At 43.9% G+C, this 17,393-nt stretch overlaps 1 protein-coding gene across 4 annotated transcripts in view; it reads right to left on the bottom strand.

Annotated features, from left to right (window-relative positions):
* LOC135221950 (erythroid differentiation-related factor 1-like) overlaps nucleotides 1–17,393 on the bottom strand; it is a 51,267-nt gene that overhangs the window by 20,488 nt on the left and 13,386 nt on the right. For all 4 annotated transcript variants that reach the window (XM_064260023.1, XM_064260004.1, XM_064259995.1 and 1 more), the window contains exons 4-8: nucleotides 10,793–11,048; nucleotides 10,119–10,271; nucleotides 9,687–9,900; nucleotides 8,470–8,697; nucleotides 8,079–8,332 (exon numbers count right to left, since the gene is read on the bottom strand). In XM_064260023.1, coding sequence (XP_064116093.1) covers nucleotides 8,079–8,332; nucleotides 8,470–8,697; nucleotides 9,687–9,900; nucleotides 10,119–10,271; nucleotides 10,793–11,048 — 1,105 coding nt within the window. The remainder of the gene's footprint in view (nucleotides 1–8,078; nucleotides 8,333–8,469; nucleotides 8,698–9,686; nucleotides 9,901–10,118; nucleotides 10,272–10,792; nucleotides 11,049–17,393) is intronic.

Here is a 17,393-nt window from a genome sequence, read left to right as displayed (position 1 = left end):
TTTTGGCCCAAGCAAAAACTGCAGAGTGAGGGGTGGCATGAGGTGGGGCTATGTGTAAAAGGACCTCAGGTTTGTATAGTTAGGAAAAATGCAATTTTGGACAAATTGTCATTTGTTCCGACACGGCATACAAACCTTCGGTCCTTTTACAATAGGAAGACTCACTTCTTGGTGGGAGGAATCTGAGTCTTTTGTGAACAGACTGGTGTTCGCCCAACCTTGGAATGCCTCCCTGGTCGTAAGAGCGAGGGAGGGGATCAAGCCTCTGTCCGATTGATCGGGGTGTGCACCGCAGGATCAATGGTCAGACCTCTGGACCAAGTACTAAGAGAGAGGCAAGCGTATCTCTTCGTACCAGCAAACAAGAACAAGTTCCTATTTGCAAGAGGCAACATAAAGTTATGGTTTGTCTCTTGTTGGCATCCACTTCCCCCCCCTTGTAGGAGGAAGTGGTGGATATCTTCGCTCCCATCCCTAGTGAAAGGGATAGATGGGGCTCTGTCGAGTAGCTCACCGGCATCTCGTCCTTATCCAGCAAGGTGATGACCGTATCCCTCTACCCACAGGTAGAGGGGGAGAAAAAGATAGGAAGAGAAGCCAGTGACTCTCTCATTCACTTATCTATTCTTACAGTCACCCACCAGGACTCGATGCTGTTCAGCCTGCTAGGGTCTGGGTTAGCTAGACAACGTGTTGAGCAGCCACCACGGGTCCTAAGGAAAACGATCCAAGGACCAGTGGGCAATATCCAAAGGTAGAAGGAGGTGCCGGTGGTCTGGTTGTACCAGACCCCTGCCTTCAGTACCTGCGCCACGGAGAAGTTCTTGTGTAACTCGAGGGAGTGTACTTCTAGGTCATCTTGGTGCTGACGAAGAGTCTTCAACACTCAGCCTGGGATGTCGAGTTTCTTCAGAAAGCGCGGTCGCGCTTTCACAGGACAAAGCAGCATCTCCTTCGCATCGAAGGCGGTGAAGTCCATTAGGGAGGGGATTGTGAAGGACTCTAACCGATCGTCAGGAACCGAAGGGTTCAGAGTCTTCGCTACGAATTCGGTACGAAATCGAGCGTCACGAATCCCCATCCCTGGATGCTTGACTTCGCAGTAAAAGTCATGCAATTACCTCAGAGGAAAGAAGGGAATGGTCGTATGACCTATCCCATCTTCTCAACTTCGGTGATGTCCTGTACCCATACTGTCTATCCGTCTGCAGCGAAGTTGTTGTTCTCGTAGTGGATAGGACACCGACACTCAATGTTGGGTGTCGATGGTATGGGTACTGTGACAAGCCGTTAGGACGAAGAAAAGATTGTTATGGAACAACCGAACTAAGTCCACAGCGAAGTTCGTAACAGACTTGGGAGCTCTGACAGCTGCCGACTGACTGCGTTCGGTAGGGAGGCAAGTTGTCCAAGCACCCGAGCAAGTCACGTGACCTTCGCCTTAAAAGGGTTATGCCAAGAGACTAAACAAATAATTTGTTCGTCACCGATGCCAGAAGGCAAGTGATGACTCTCTTAAGGCATGTTGGTTCCCAACAGGCGAAAGTCACTTGCCTTCTAGAGACCGAGGTCCTTGATGGCAAGATAACTCATAGTATAGTTGATTCTCGGCTAAGGAGAAACAACACTATGTGTCGTTGAAGACGAAGGTGTACAGAAAATGCAACCTACGTCTTCACAGCTGAACCGAGAGAAGGATTCTCAAGATTCTGAACCTGTGCTACAAAGACTGAGAACGCTAACCGCTATTCATTGCTGTCCGGTGAGGATCGTAGTTGCAATAAAAGCGGAGCGCTTTTCAGTAATGAAGACAGGGAAATACTGCCTGAAGAACTGCTTCTCATGGGCTGAACATTTGGAAGTAGAGCTGTCAGGTCGGAGAGTAGAGGCGATGTCTTCTGACATATCTGTTAATTCGGGGCGAGCAATGAAATAATTGCACACCTACGAATACGAGATATTTTGAAGACAAACTCAGATGTCTGCAAAAATCATTCGCATTATCGCGGTGCGATGAAGCGGTTGACTAGTACAGACTTCTGTTACCGTGCGGTAAACAGAAAGATGAAAGAGTCCAAGAGATATCTCTGTTGAAAATTCTCGCAATGTCGAAGGCGATGAAATCGAGCGTCACAGCAGTAGATGGTCCTTCCATTATTGCGAGAATCCCCGTTAATCAGAGACCTAAGTCCATGATTGTTGGGCAGAGATACGGTTCGGTAGTCAATCAAACCAGGGGAGAGAGAGACGTACCGACCGTGCATCTCCGAGACCTAGCTGATACTGAGCCGCTATCAGGCAGTTTTCAATACGCAGTAGCTCTCGGTGACTCGTCATCCTGAGTTAGCCAGGTAATCCATTATTCCACGAAGGAATGCGTTCGGCTAGAACCATCGAGCATAAAGAATACGCTCGAGCAATTATATTTAACCGAAACGGATTTCGGTAAATACAAAAGCTGATTTGGTGTTGTCATGACAATACCAAGTATCTAAAATCGAAACTGATAACTGCTGGGAGGTTGCAGGCAACCCCGAGTTGCAGTTCAATTAAGATACAATTCGTCTCGGTCACAAACCGTAGAGTTAACTACGGTATGCGCCTACCCCCGGACAATTCAACTGTTAAAAGAATCATGTCGCGAGGGTAATATACTAGTATATTTGTAGGTTCTGTACCACGACCTCCATCCTAAACTTCTTTTCCCTCGAGGAATGAGAATAAGGATTGGAGATCGACCACCTTCGTTCTCTAGTCAAGAGAGTGAAGGAGAAGTCTTTCCAAAGGAAAGCTTCAATGGTGAACAGAATACCGAAGACGATAGTTCAAGCCAAACTGGAAGTTCCCGTCCGTTCTTCTCTATTCCAGGTTAAACGCCTACTGTGAGATACTCTTCTTCCAGCAGCAGTCTTCTTCCAAATGCTAGAAATTACAGGAATTCGAGCATAAGCGAGGTTCCCAGATTATCGTGTAACAATTATCGGGGATTCTCGCTCACTTTGGACCGTGGTCTCGCCTAAGTGTTTGGAGATCGTAAAAAACTCGAACACTCTGAGTGCGCTAGAAATTCCGTAGAATTCTAAGCACTCTGCGAAACCCCCCACCGAATTCGTCAACGATATGGCGGCTGGTGGTCCTCTCGATTCCCGTAGGAATCGAGAAAGGGGCAGGATCCCCCCCTCCCAACGACCGGGGCTTACGTCAGGTAGGACCCGAAGGTCCCCCCTCCCCCCCCGGTAGCGCAGCCCCTAACGTGGGATCTTACAGAGAAATCTCTGTAGGATCCCTCCCCTTTCCCTCGTAGCCGTAAGGAGAGAGGTGGGAATGGGGGAGGAATTGGATACTGGCTCGCCTTCCCAGCGGAACTAGCAGTTGGAGAAGAAAAGGAGCAGCCATCGCCTTACGGCGATGGCCTCTCAGAGCCTGGGAAAACGTATCGTCAGGAGAAAAGCGTTTTCCCCCAAGAGGAGGGTTACGAACTCATACTGTAGGTAAGGGTCTGCCGCCACTGTGAACGTCGTCTGGGTGGGGCTGATCGACACCTGGACAGGAGAGAGCCGATACCGTCCTCCGACTCATTCCAGTCCTCGTCGAGGTCGAAACCTCAGGAGGACCGAAGGGGTATTCAACTACGGTGTCCGAAGACACGTAGAAAACGCCCTCTGTCGCAGTAGAGGAAGTGAAGTAGCTTGTTCGAACCGGCCAGAACTGAGAGAGCCTTCTTGTCCGGAGACGACGAGACTACCTGGTTCAACACAGTCGGCAAGCTCCGATCGCGGCAGACCCACGTCGATTTGGGTTCCCTCTCGGGCCCCAAAACGACTCGAGCCGAGACGTGGCTCTGCTGGTGGGAGTGGCGATCCTTCCCCAGGGTCGTTGTGCTGACGAATCAGCGCCATAACCTCGGCAAAGTTCCTCTAGATCTCGGAAGTCACAGCATCTTGCAGAGTGGGACCGTTAAGTCCTTCGAACAAGAGCATATTCCGAGAACCTTCCTCCTAAGAAGGGGGAACAGCGACAGCCCTCTCGGTCTTCCCCATCCACTTGCGCATACGTCCTGGCCGGTCCAAGAACCGTGCCTGGCACGTAGGGAGTCGTGGTGGGATCATGAGGGGCGCACCCCTCACGATCACTCCTCATACCTCGCCTCCTCCCGGTGTAACCCGAGGAGGTTGAAGGTACGGGAGAGGCAGACCTGACGCGCCCCCTCCTCGCTCCTCCCGGTGTAACCCGAGGAGTTGAAGGTACGGGAGAGGCAGACCTGAGCTCCCTCCTCGCTCGCTGGCAGAACCAGCAGGCTTGGAGGGCTGCAGGCGATCGTCAACCCGCGGTGGCGATCGAGCTGCAGGCCTGGTCGAACCGTCTCGCTGTGGAGAACGGCTGGACTGAGCACAGCGGCCCCGATCTCGAGTGTCAGAAGAGCTGGTGCTGGTTGCCGTACCCGATCGCTCTCTGTGAGAGCGACGGTCAGGCGACCTGCAGGCTCCACTGTCACAGTGAGACCGGTGCTTGTCCTCACGGCACGTCACGTCGCTGGTTCCAGCCGTGGCTGGCACCGGCGAACGGGAGGACCTCTTCCCAGCCTCAGCCCGTGGCCGGTCGTGGACCGTCACGTCCCCGGGTAGCCAGCTGTTCGCCGCGAGAGTGAGAGCTGGTCTGGTGAGAGTCACGTGAGCGGCTGTCACCAGTCTTCCGCCCCGTGCCGTGAACCTGACGCTGAGCGGACTCAGAGGTCTGGTTCCTGGCTGCACGGTCGCTGGTAGGCGACCGTACACTCGGTACCTCCCGCGAACGAGAGGCCGAGACGGACCCTGATGCAGTGGCAGAACCACTGACACCAGGCGAGGAAGTACCGGTGTTAGCCGGTACCCCTCTGGTCCCCGTAGTCTTCTTCCTTGCGGAAGAAGAGACGGGCCCCGCTCCCGAAGGAGCAGGAGGACCAGCGGAAGGAACCCTCCCGTCCCACCGAGGTGAGACGGCTCCCGAGGGAGACTTCTTAGGAGGGAGGAGGCAACCTTCTTCTTCCTCGGCTGTGAAGCCTTAGAAGTCGAAGGGGAAGAGGCGGCAGCCGACGACGATGAAGAAGATGAAGACGACGACACCTTCCTCAGGACAGACGTAAGATCTGCTATCCAGGGCGGAGCCGGGGCTGCTGTAGCCGAAGCCACAGGGCCCGGACGCACCTGTACAGACAGACCAAAGTCTGGGGTAGTACCACCACGAAACAGGGACGACCATCAGCAATGGTTATGGGCATCTCAGGAACAGCAGGCACAGCCAGCACAGCATCGGTAGGGACAGCCAGCGCAGCAACGGCAGGGACAGCCAGCGCAGCAACGGCAGGGACAGCCAGCGCAGCAACGGCAGGGACAGCCAGCCCAGAATCGGCAGGTACGGCAGGCAGCACCGGAAACACAGGAAGTGGAGCAGCAGCCAGCAACATCCTGGTACCGGCGGCAGGTCCAGGGGCGAGGCTCTAGGGCAGCGGAAGTGTGGTCGCTGCAGCGCGGCAACCACGAGCGGCGGCGGCACGCCCCCCTCTCGGTACGGCGAACGGCACTTCACAGCGGCTGTAGGCAAGACTGTTACCACGTGAGGTGATTACACCAGGTGAGGAGGGACGTCGTCACCTGAGCGTGGTCACCACTCCATGGGTGACCGCAGTAGGCCCAGACTAGAACCGCAGGCCCCTGGACACTAGCACGCCCTGGCAAAATCGAAGGACGCCCATACCTCACCAAGGTCCACCCTCATGGCAGTAGCACCTGCGGAAATAACAGTAGTAGCGATTAGTGGGGGGGAAGTCCCTCGCGCGGGGGGGTGAGCCCTCTTCGAACGAGTGGAAGACCCCGAATACAATTGTACATCGGGCACCGAGCGCCCTCCCCCGCGCTCGACGGATCGGGCGAGGAGAAGAACGCCGAACAAAAACCTCCCCCCCCCCCACCCCCCCCCCCCAGGGGAAGGGCCATCTGTGGGAGCTGAGCGGGGGGGGGTTCTCGTTCCCCCACCCACCCCCCACCCCCGCACAGCACCCATGTACCCAACAATAATATAAGAGCCCGAGAGCAATCGTGCCATCGGCCCGAATGCAAGGGCATAAGGATCAATTCCCTGACTGAGCGGAACTTGAACCAAATAAATATTGATGCAATCAATAATAAAGAATAAAATGAAAAAGAATCTTGCATTACGATTCACTTCACAATGAATAAGGGCTCGGATCGAGCGCATTTGCGCCCTCGGTACCGAGCGCAAGGGTAAAAGGATCCATTCCTTACCTTTATGGATCAAGGTTTATGGAAACCTTGATCCATAATGAATTGATGCAATCAATATATATATGAAAATGAAAAAGAATACTGCGCTTGCGATTTCACTTCATACAAATAAAAAGGGGAAGGATCAATTCCCGGTAAATAGCGGAAACATTGATCCCAGTAAACAATGCAATCTTAATAAAATATGAAAAATGAAAAAGAACTGCACTTGCGATTTCACTTCATTCAAATAAAAAGGGGAAAAGATCAATTTCCGGGTAAGCTCGGAAACTGATCCAAAATGAGTATTGCTACAATCAAAATAAATATATGAAAATGAAAAAGAATACTGTACTTGCGATTCCACTTCCATACAGAATAAGTTTCCTTGCCGAGCGCATTCGCTCGGCAACGAGCATACAGGTCAAAAAAATATAAATGAAAAGAGCACTTACTTACGATTTTCATCTACACATTTCCAACCAAAATATACGCTCGGAGCGAGCGCTCTCCCGCCCTCGGCAATCCCGAGACATCCACAATACGAGGATCATTTCTGGGAAAATGAATTCCCGCACTTACGCCCTTCAGTCCCGGCACTCGGGTAATCGGAGGGCGTGGTGAAACCAAGATCCTTTAATTCACAATTGAATTCAATGGAAATAAATATGAAATGATTGTACTTACAATTCAGTTTCACTAGATAAATAGAAAAAAGAAAAACACAACCATGCGAAAGCAACGACGATAAAGCGGGCAGAGAGCGATGATACACGTCCACACGCCAGCAGGCCGAAAGCAAAGTGATTTGTTTACCTACCGTCCGCGCGCGCGCCTGTCGGACAAGCAGTTAACTACCGAACCCCTTGTTCGAAAGCTTACGACCTATCCAGCTGCCGCTAGTACCTTCCTATTGTAAAAGGACCGAAGGTTTGTATGCCGTGTCGGAACAACTTCAGGTTCAAAGCTGGGCGCAGGGGCTGAAACTGGAGAAGGAACTACTTCTACTACAGGGTTCTCAGCGTCAATCTCACTCACCCTCGATCTACTAGAGCTCCTTGAAGAAGCCTTGCGTGCCCTATCCTTCTCTAACTTTCTCACATAAGAAGAAAGAGCCTTCCAACCATCCTCATCCAAATTCTCACACTCTTTGCAAGGGTTAATAAAAGAGCATTCATTCCCTCTACAAGACGTACATACAGAGTGAGGATCTAATGCAGCTTTAGGAAGTCTAACTTTACATTCCTTCACTGAACAAACCCTAAATAAACTAGGTTTCTTAACTTCCATGATTATTAATTCTAAGAAAAAGCCAAAAGAAAAATCCAAATAACAATCCAAAAAGCGTATGCCAAGCCAACAAACAAAGGGTACTTCACCAAAATCCAATTCGTCGGCAACGAGAAAGAATTTAACTATCGTAAGGACTGAACAAAAAAAAAAAAAAAAAACACGGGGGGTTTTTTTTGTTGTCCAGCCGGCGACAGAAAATAATCTGACAAGAAAGGGGGACTGGTTCTTACACCCGCCACCCAGCGGCGGGTAAGGTAGATCACCTGACCTACCTGTAGCGTGTGCCGCGAGTTTTGAATTTTCTGTCGTGACGTCAGAGACCTAAGCTAAGTATATATCTGCCAGGGAAGTTCATGTACAAAAATTAAGTCTACGAGATTTAAATCCACCTCTTCCTCTATATTTTGCGCACCGCTGACTACACAATGACCTTATATATCCATTATTGTTTTTTTAATAGAAATTTTATAAAACATACTTAACAGCAATCCAAACTAGATTAAAGACCAAAGTGAAAAACTTTACCTTGGGATATTCTTTATTATCTAATAAAGTGAGTGAATTTTTCAGTAATGCTCTAATTGTGGCTATCTTGGTGTGGTAGTCTTCTGATGACCTCATGTTTTTTGCCACACGGTAGAAGAGCATAGCTACAGGCACAGTGAAGGGATTGCCAGAGTCTTCAGTCTGAGCCTCTTCCTCATTCCCATCAACACAAATTCTACCCTCAACACTGAGTGAAGTTAAGTCATATAGCTTGACAATGTCATCATCCTTTCCTGTATAAAACATATTTATTTAATTTAAACTGTTCAATAATATACAAAATAACAGCAGAAATACATTACAATTATGATTTAAGACTATGAAGTCATTTCCTTTCTATTCTGATAAAAATAAACATACTAATAATTACCCTTAAAGAGCCAATAGGTGTGACCTTCTTTTGTGGCTTTGCTATTCAAGAAGGATAAAATGTTCTGAGCAACATCTCGTACCAGACGAGGAGAGAATTGGGAATCTGGCATGTGAGGTAAATCTTCAGTTTTTATCAATTCATACTTTTGAACAATACCATCTAGGTGGTAGCACATGACAACTTCTGGGACATTGCACATCAAGTTATCTAACCAGTAATCAATACCTGAAATATATAAAAAATAAATATCAAACATCTACAGTGGAATAATTTCATATAGATACAATACAGACTTTTCTTCTCTCAATAAGATGACTCACTAACAATTTAACTGATATAAAATGTTCTTTATTCATTCCTTTAAGACCTTGAAAGGCTAAAGACCAAGGAAGAACTTACTTATTAATGAAACAACAATGACTAGTTCATAGACTCATCATTCAAGTAATCCCACATTTGTCCCATATACAAGTCATAATGTGATTAACTAATTAGAAATGATTATAATATTATATTAAATGTTTCATATAAACCCATCCTTCATATATTCATATTCACCTAATGTGGAAAATATGAGTGAAGGAGTTGTGATAAAAAATTCAACTCTTTCTAAAAAATGCATTACCAAAGAAATCCTGTAAATTTTAATAGTGACATGATTATTTTTTTTTATAAATCGGAATATATTCCACAAAAATCGATGATCATTTTTTATTTTAAAAAATGCTGCAAAAGAAGAAAGCACAGGATTAAGAACATAAGCATTACATAACCCTACTCAGATAGCAAAGTTATCTGCTTACATCACAATAGGGGCACAAAACCTCAAATTCACACAACAGGTCTTACAATCATGTCTCAACATTTCAAAGTTCTATTTGTTTTCATCTGGAAGCTGTGAATTCAAAACACAGAAAACGTAAAATGGCTTTCACTTATAAATGTCTGTAAATTTTGATGACACTCAATACAAGAGAAGGTAGAGTCTGGATTAAAGTGGTATTCACAGTAAAAGAAAAAAAAACTATCTGGGTATGATCAAATAAATGACAACAGATCCTAGATATCAGTAAAAGTGTCAGTTCTTAGCATAAATCATCATGCTCTAAGCCCTGGACTCCTATGTATGAAGTATAGAATGGGGATTTTCATACCAAAACAAGACTAGATTTCCCAATACGTATGATCAGAGATCTTTTACTGTAAATGCTTACCTGTTAAGATATTTATTGGCCTACTCATATCTCGTAACCTCAAGGATACACATGGATGCTTCCCACCACCAAATATTGGCAAATCAGTCCCAATTAGCATGTGCAAGTCTTCGAAGTTCCACACAACATTTCGAGTGAAAGATTCACCAGAGGACTGCGGTAGCTGTTCTTCTAAACTGGGTTCTGGCATGACTTCACTCATGACAACTGATGGCTATAATCAAGGTTTAAAAATGAATGTGCAAAGGTGAGACCAGCTGATGCACATTGTGCAGTAAAGATGTACATATAAAAAAGAAAATTACAAAAAAATTTATATTTCACACATAAAATAAAAGCAAATTACAAAATTAATAAAATAGTATACTTAAATACAGTGCAAAACTTAAATGGCACTATGGGCAAGATACAAACAGAACAATGCTTAGTTACCCTCCGAACGGATATTGGACTTCTGTCAGGCTGTGTTGGGGGACTAGGTGGCCGTTTTTCCTCCTCATTGATGCTGTGATATAAAAACTTGGAAAGCAAACTCCTGCTCTGAACAACATTTCGACTCTTGTTGGGTCGAACTAAAACATTCTCCTGAAATGAAAGTAACCATGCAGCATACTTTCATATAAACAGTATAAATATAAATCTACCAGCAGCTAACTATAAATCAAAATACCTTCTCTTAATATGTTACAGTGTTTGAAGATACTCTAACCTGCATATGATGGACTAACAGTACAAAGCCACAGTCTACATGTATAATGAACACCAGTACTGCATATAAAAAGGTTAAAATTATTTTTCCTTACTCAAAACCATTTCAATGATTGATGACTGAGCATGTATAAATCATTCAACACTATTGAAGAAAAGATGAAATATATGATTAAAAATGAACTAGTATGGTATAAAATTGGCCACAAAAAATCACAAATTTTTAATCAATTTGTGTTTTTCATAGCTAACAAACCTTTGGTCTTAACAATAGGATAATCTTCCAGCACCAGCTGGAAACCAGTTAAAACAATCAAAGATTGTAAAGCAAGGAATCTGTGGCATCCGGCAACTCATGCGTATATGAGGTAAAAGCTGGTCACCAACTTAAAACTCACCATTTGTGTCAATGACTGCAGGACATGTTCAAAGAAGAATTTTCGGAGCCAGTGCCATTCCTTCTTGGACTGTCGTAACAAGTATTTATATATGTCAAATTCATCAATTAGCAGTGTTTTCCCAACACGATGAATCATCATACTGACATGAGCTTTGGGATTATATGGAATCTTGAGTAATTTCTTGATATTTTCAGCATCTGACACAACATCCACTTCTCCTATGCAATCTGGAAACTGGTGAGCCATAAGGAAGCTGAAAAGGTAATTTAGATACAATTATTTGAGAATTTTCAACCTAAATGCTTTACCTCTTCATTATACTATTTGTAGTTGGAAAACATATAATTAATAAAAGTCTCAGAAATAAAATATTTCACAGCCTAGCCCATATGATGGGCTATTTATCTTACACCCCACACAGTTACTTGCATAGAGAGGACATCCTTGGAAAGAGGGGACTTTACATTTAGTCACCTTTGGGGCATACATAATGAAGGTTTATTGAATCACAAGTAAATCTTGCAATAGCTTGCATGGAAGGAAATTCTACATTGAGCTAATTATTAAACAAAATTTAGTAGCTGGATACTTTGCAAAATCAAAGCAATGAAAACCAGTGAAGTGTAGACAGGAAACAGAAGAGCAATGATCAAAGAAACACTGCAAAGAACACAGGTACATTGTTCAAAGTGCTGTGGGGAGAAGGAAATTACCATGGCCTTGGTAAGGCGGTTAAGTACAGTACTATCCAAAGAGATTAATTAAAATAAACCAGATGACATCAACTTCATCAAGAAAGGGAATATAACTGCGCAAACCATAAAAAAAAAATTGCCAAAAAAAACAAAGATATGTAAATGAATAGAGGACATGAAAGAAAAGCACTGGAAATAAAAATAAAGTAAAGCTTCTAAGATCTTGACCTAAGATCCAGATTTCATTAATATCTGATGATTTTGCTGATCCTTTTTTTTATAAAGAAACTGTATACTAATTAACAATAAGGAAGCCATATTTTAATTAACAAACAATTCAGTATAATTTTGTTGCCCTATTCTCCATTAAAGATTTAAAGTATTAATACTACAACATAAATAAAGAGCAAAAATAATTAGGTGATGCATAAACTTTGTTAACTTATATCTTTTGAATTTACATAAAATATCATTGCAGCTGTTTTTAGTCTTTTACTATTTCTCTTTCTCTCATAAACTTTTTTAATTACTTTGAATAAAAATCTACTCTAATATTACTTTTATGTTTTTCAATACCAATACAGTCCATTGGGAGATAATGTAGAAATAGTAATATCACAGGGTACAGTCTATCCCTAAATCAAATATTTTTAAATATTCTCAATAAAACTGTACTATACTTTATTACTTTTATACCGATTCTAAAATCACAAAAAACTAAATACTATAAAAAAAGTAAATAATATGCCTTATCATTATATTGTACAATAGTACACCATACTTTAGCCTTTTCCTACATGTTTGCAAAAATCTTTTAAAATTAAAATTGCATTAACCCTTAAACGCCGAAGCGGTAAAAAAAAAATGTCTCCTGTGTGCCGGAGACGTTTCAGAGTGAGCGCAGAAGCGGAAAAAATTTTTTTTTTTTTAAATCACAGCGCGCTTAGTTTTCAAGATTAAGAGTTCATTTTTGGCTCCTTTTTTTGTTATTGCCTGAAGTTTAGTATGCAACCATCAGAAATGAAAAAAATTATCATTATCATATATAAATAATGCGATATATGATAGCGCAAAAACGAAATTTCATATATAATTGTATTTAAATCGTGCTGTGCGCAAAACGGTTAAAGGTAACAAGTTACTTTTTTTTGTAATGTACACTAAATTGCGATCATTTTGGTATATAACACATTGTAAAACGATAAAAGCAACACAGAGAAAATATTATCACAAAATAATGCATGAATTTGTAACGCGCGGATGTAAACAAATATTTTTTTCAAAAAAATCACCCATAAACTAATATTGTCCTAGAAACTTCCAATTTCTTTCAAAATGAAGACAAATGATTGAATATTACTATACTGTAAGAATATTAGCTTACAAATGCAGTTTTCGACCATATCTGACGAGTTAAAGTTGACCGAATGTCGAATTTTTTTTATATATATTTTTTTATATACAATTATTTCAAAAATAAGAAAAGCTACAACTTTCAAATATTTTTCGTTTTATTCTACATGAAATTGCGCACATTTTCATATATAAAACTCTATGAAATGCCAAATATGAAATGGAGCAAATATTCCGAGAATGGGATTTTACACATTTCGGGAAAAAGATTTTGTGGCGGAGAATCCGCGCGCGGAGGGAAGGAAAGTTTTTTTTAAAAATTCACCATAAATTTAAATATTGTGCTAGAGACTTCAAATTTGTTTCATGATGAAGATAAATGACTGAATATTACTAGACTGTAAGAGTTTTAGCTGACAATTGCGTTTTTCGACGATTTCGGTAGAGTCAAATTTGACCGAACGTGGTTTTTTTTCTATTTATCGTGATTTATATGCAAATATTTCAAAAATGAGAAAAGCTACAACCTTCAACTATTTTTTTTGTTGTATTATACATGAAATTGCACACATTTTCATATATAAAACGTTATGTAACGGCTAATTTAAAATGGTGCAAACATTACCACAATCGCACGTATGATTTTTTCGGAAGAGTTACCGCGCGGACGTAAAGAAAATGTTATTTTTTTTCATAAATTCACCATAAATCGAAATATTGTGCTAGAGACTTCCAATTTGTTGCAAAATTAAGATAAATGCTTTAATATTACTAGAATATAAGCGTTTTAGCTTACAATTGCGTTTTTCGACCATTTCGGTAGTCAAAGTTGACCGAAGGTTGAAAATTTGTCACTTATCATTTTTTATATGAAAATATTTCAAAATTGATAAAAGTTACAACCATGGGATGTTTTTAGTTGTATTGTGCATGAAATTGCGCACATTTTCATATATAAAACTTTATGTAACGGCTAATTTAAAATGGTGCAAACATTACCACAATCGCATGTATGATTTTTTTCGGAAGAGTTACCGCGCGGACGTAAGGAAAAAGTTTTTTCATAAATTCACCATAAATCGAAATATTGTGCTAGAGACTTCCAATTAGTTGCAAAATTAAGGTAAATGCTTGAACATTACTAGAATATAAGAGTTTTAGCTTACAATTGCGTTTTTTGACCATTTCGGTAGAGTCAAAGTTGACCGAAGGTTGAAATTTTGGCACTTATCGTTATTTATATGAAAATATCTCAAAACTGATGAAAGCTACAATCATGAGTATTTTTTTGTTGTATTCTACATAAAAATGCACACATTTTCATATATAATACTCCATGTAACGGCTAATTTAAAATGGTAAAAAAATTATGTCAAAGTGACGAAATAATTTCCGAGATGTGTCACAGATACTTTTTAGTGCGGCAAGCAAAACGGAAGAAATTCGCGCTTGCGCGCTTGCGTAACGATTGTAAACAAAACAACACCTTGATCCGTGAAACTCCCAGCATCCCCCAAGGCGGCCGGTGATTCAAGAGTTTTCGGCTGGTAGGCCTAAAAGTATTTTTCCGCGAATTTTTAAAAAAACTTTTGTATGTCGACGTAAAATACGTCCAGTCGGCACCCGAGAGACAAAAAAATGTCGACGTACAATCGTCCAGTCGGCGTTTAAGGGTTAACAAAATATGACAATTTGTCGAAAATTGCATTTTTCCTAACTATACAAACCTGAGGTCCTTTGACAATAGGAAGTAGCTAGCGGCAGCTGGAACGGTCGTAAGCTTCGAACAAGGGGAGAACGGTAGTTAACTGCTTGTCCGATCGTCGCGCGGCACAAATCACTTTTGCTTTTGGCCCATGCAAAATACGCAGAGTGAGGGGTGGCATGAGGAGGGATTATATGTAAAGGACCTCAGGTTTGTATAGTTAGGAAAAATGCAATTTTCGACAAATTGTCATTTGTTCCGATACGTAATACAAACCATCGGTCCTTTAACAATAGGAAGACTCACTTCTTGGTGGGAGGAATCTGAGTCTTTGAATGAACAGACTGGTGTTCGTCCATCCCTGGAGTGCCTCCCTGGTCGTAAGAGCGAGGGAGGGATCCAGAAGCCGCCTCTTCCGACTTGATCGGTGGGGGTGGCACCGCACCGGATCAATGGTCAGACCTCTGGGCCGAGTACTAAGAGAGAGGCAAGCGTATCTCTTCGTACCAGCATTGTAAGAACTTGTTACTGTACAGGAGCAAATATAAAGTCATGGGTTTGTCTCATGTAGGCATCCACTTCCTCCCCCTTGTAGGAGAAAGTGGTGGATATACGCTCCTATCCCTAGTGAAAGGGATAGGATGGAGCTCGGTCGAGTAGCTTACCTGCATCGGACTCCTTTCCAGCATGGTGACGACCGTATCCCTCTGCCCACAGGTAGAGGTAGAGAAAGATGGTGAAGAGAAGCCAGTCACTCTCTCATTCGCACATTCATTCTCCCAGTCATACCAGGAATCGATGCTGTTCTGCCTGCTCGGGTGTTGGGTAAGCTTACACAACGTGTTGAGCAGCCACCACAGGTCCCAAGGAAAAAGTATCTAAGGACTTGTGGGCAATATCCCGAAGGTAGAAGGACGTGAAGGTGGTCTGGTTGGCCCAGACACCTGCCTTCAGGACCTGCGCCACGGAGAAGTTCTTACAGAACGCTAAGGAGGGTCCAATACCTCTGACTTCGTGGGCTCTCGGTCGGAGCGTACAGATGTCGTCACTACCATCAGCCTCGTACGCTCTCCTGATCACCTCACGTAGCCAGAAAGAAAGCGTGTTCTTGGATACTTCTTTCTTGGTAACCCCAGTGCTAACGAAGTATCGGTCGTACACCTCAGGCCTGAGGTGGGTCGAGTTCTCTTCAGATAGCGCCGTAGCGCCCTCACAGGACAAAGCAGCATCTCATCCGCATCATTATCGGTGAAGTCCAATAGGGAGGGGATCGTGAAAGAATCGAACCTGTCGTCAGGGATCGACGGATTCTGAGTCTTAGCTACGAAGTTCGGGACGAAATAGAGCGTCACAGATCCCCATCCCATGGTGTGTTTAACATCGAAAGATAGACCATGAAGTTCCCCTACTCTCTTCGCCGATGCCAGGGCCAGCAAGAAGAGGGTCTTGAGGGTCAGATCCCTGTCTGACGACTCTCGGAGTGGCTCGAAGGGTCTTCGAGTCAAACTCCTAAGGACGAGAGTCACATCCCACGCAGGGGGCCTGAGTTCCCTGGGTGGGCAAGACCTTTCGAAGCTCCTCATAAGCAAAGAAATCTCGAACGAGTTCGAGATATCCCCTTGACTGTGGGTACTGAGAGGAGCTTCTCTTGGTGAAGAAACACGAGGAAATCCGCTACCTGCTGAAGAGTGGCTCTGAGAGGAGACAGACCCAGTCTACGACACCAACCACAGAAGACGGCCCACTTCCCCTGGTACACAGCTGCAGAGGACTGTCGGACGTGTCCAGCCATCTCTGTTGCTGCGCTACGAGAAAAGCCTCTCGTTCGCAAGAGATGGTGGATAACAGCCAGCCGTGAAGTTGAAGGGACTGGACTGCTTGGTGGTACCGTTCTACGTGTGGCTGGGCTAGAAGGTTGTCCCAATGGGGCAGCTCTCTTGGTGCTTCCGCAAGGAGAGCCAGCAGGTCCGGATACCAAACGGCCTGAGGTCGTTTGGGAGCCACCAGGATCATCCTGAGATTCGGGGTGGTCAGCGCTCGGCTGATCACTTTCCGAATTAGACAGAAGGGAGGAAAGGCGTAGGCGAAGAGGTTGTCCCAGGGGTGTTGGAGAGCGTCCTCTGCAGCTGCCCATGGGTCCGGCACGGCTGAAAAGAAAAATGATATTGTTATAATACAATAAAGTTTCATACATACTTACCTGGCAGATATATACATAGCTAAGACTCCGTCGTCCCCGACAGAAATTCAAATTTCGCGCCACTCGCTACCGGTAGGTCAGGTGATCTACCTGCCTGCCCTGGGCGGCAGGACTAGGAACCATTCCCGTTTTCTATCATATTTTCTCTCTTCCACCTGTCTCCTGCGGGGAGGCTGGGTGGGCCATTAATCGTATATATCTGCCAGGTAAGTATGTATGAAACTTTATTGTATTATAACAATATCATTTTCATACAATGAACTTACCTGTCAGATATATACATAGCTGATTGGCACCCTTTGGTGGAGGGTCAGAGACAGCTAATATGGAATAGACAGGTAAACAACATATGTTGTAGGTATAAAAGAAAAAAAAACCTTGGTTCCTACCTGATAGGTGGTAGACTTCGTGGCTGTAGCCCGGTAGTCTGCATCACCTCAAGACTTTAGCGAGATATTAGATCTATGGCTAGAGTTCTTGTGGGTCTGTCGATGGGTATAAGAACCGCTTACTCGGCAGAGCCTAAAAGGACTTTGTCAATGGGTACTGGACCACTTCTATGACAACACACCTTGTGAAGGAGCATAACCAATCCCGACCACCTGATCCTAACCACCATGTTAGTATATAGAATTGTTCTGAGTT

The sequence above is a fragment of the Macrobrachium nipponense genome, chromosome 20, assembly GCF_015104395.2.
Source record: "Macrobrachium nipponense isolate FS-2020 chromosome 20, ASM1510439v2, whole genome shotgun sequence".
NCBI classification, from domain to species: domain Eukaryota; kingdom Metazoa; phylum Arthropoda; class Malacostraca; order Decapoda; family Palaemonidae; genus Macrobrachium; species Macrobrachium nipponense.
The sequence above is the reverse complement of the archived record's forward strand: the minus strand, read 5'-3'. Positions and strand labels throughout refer to the sequence as shown.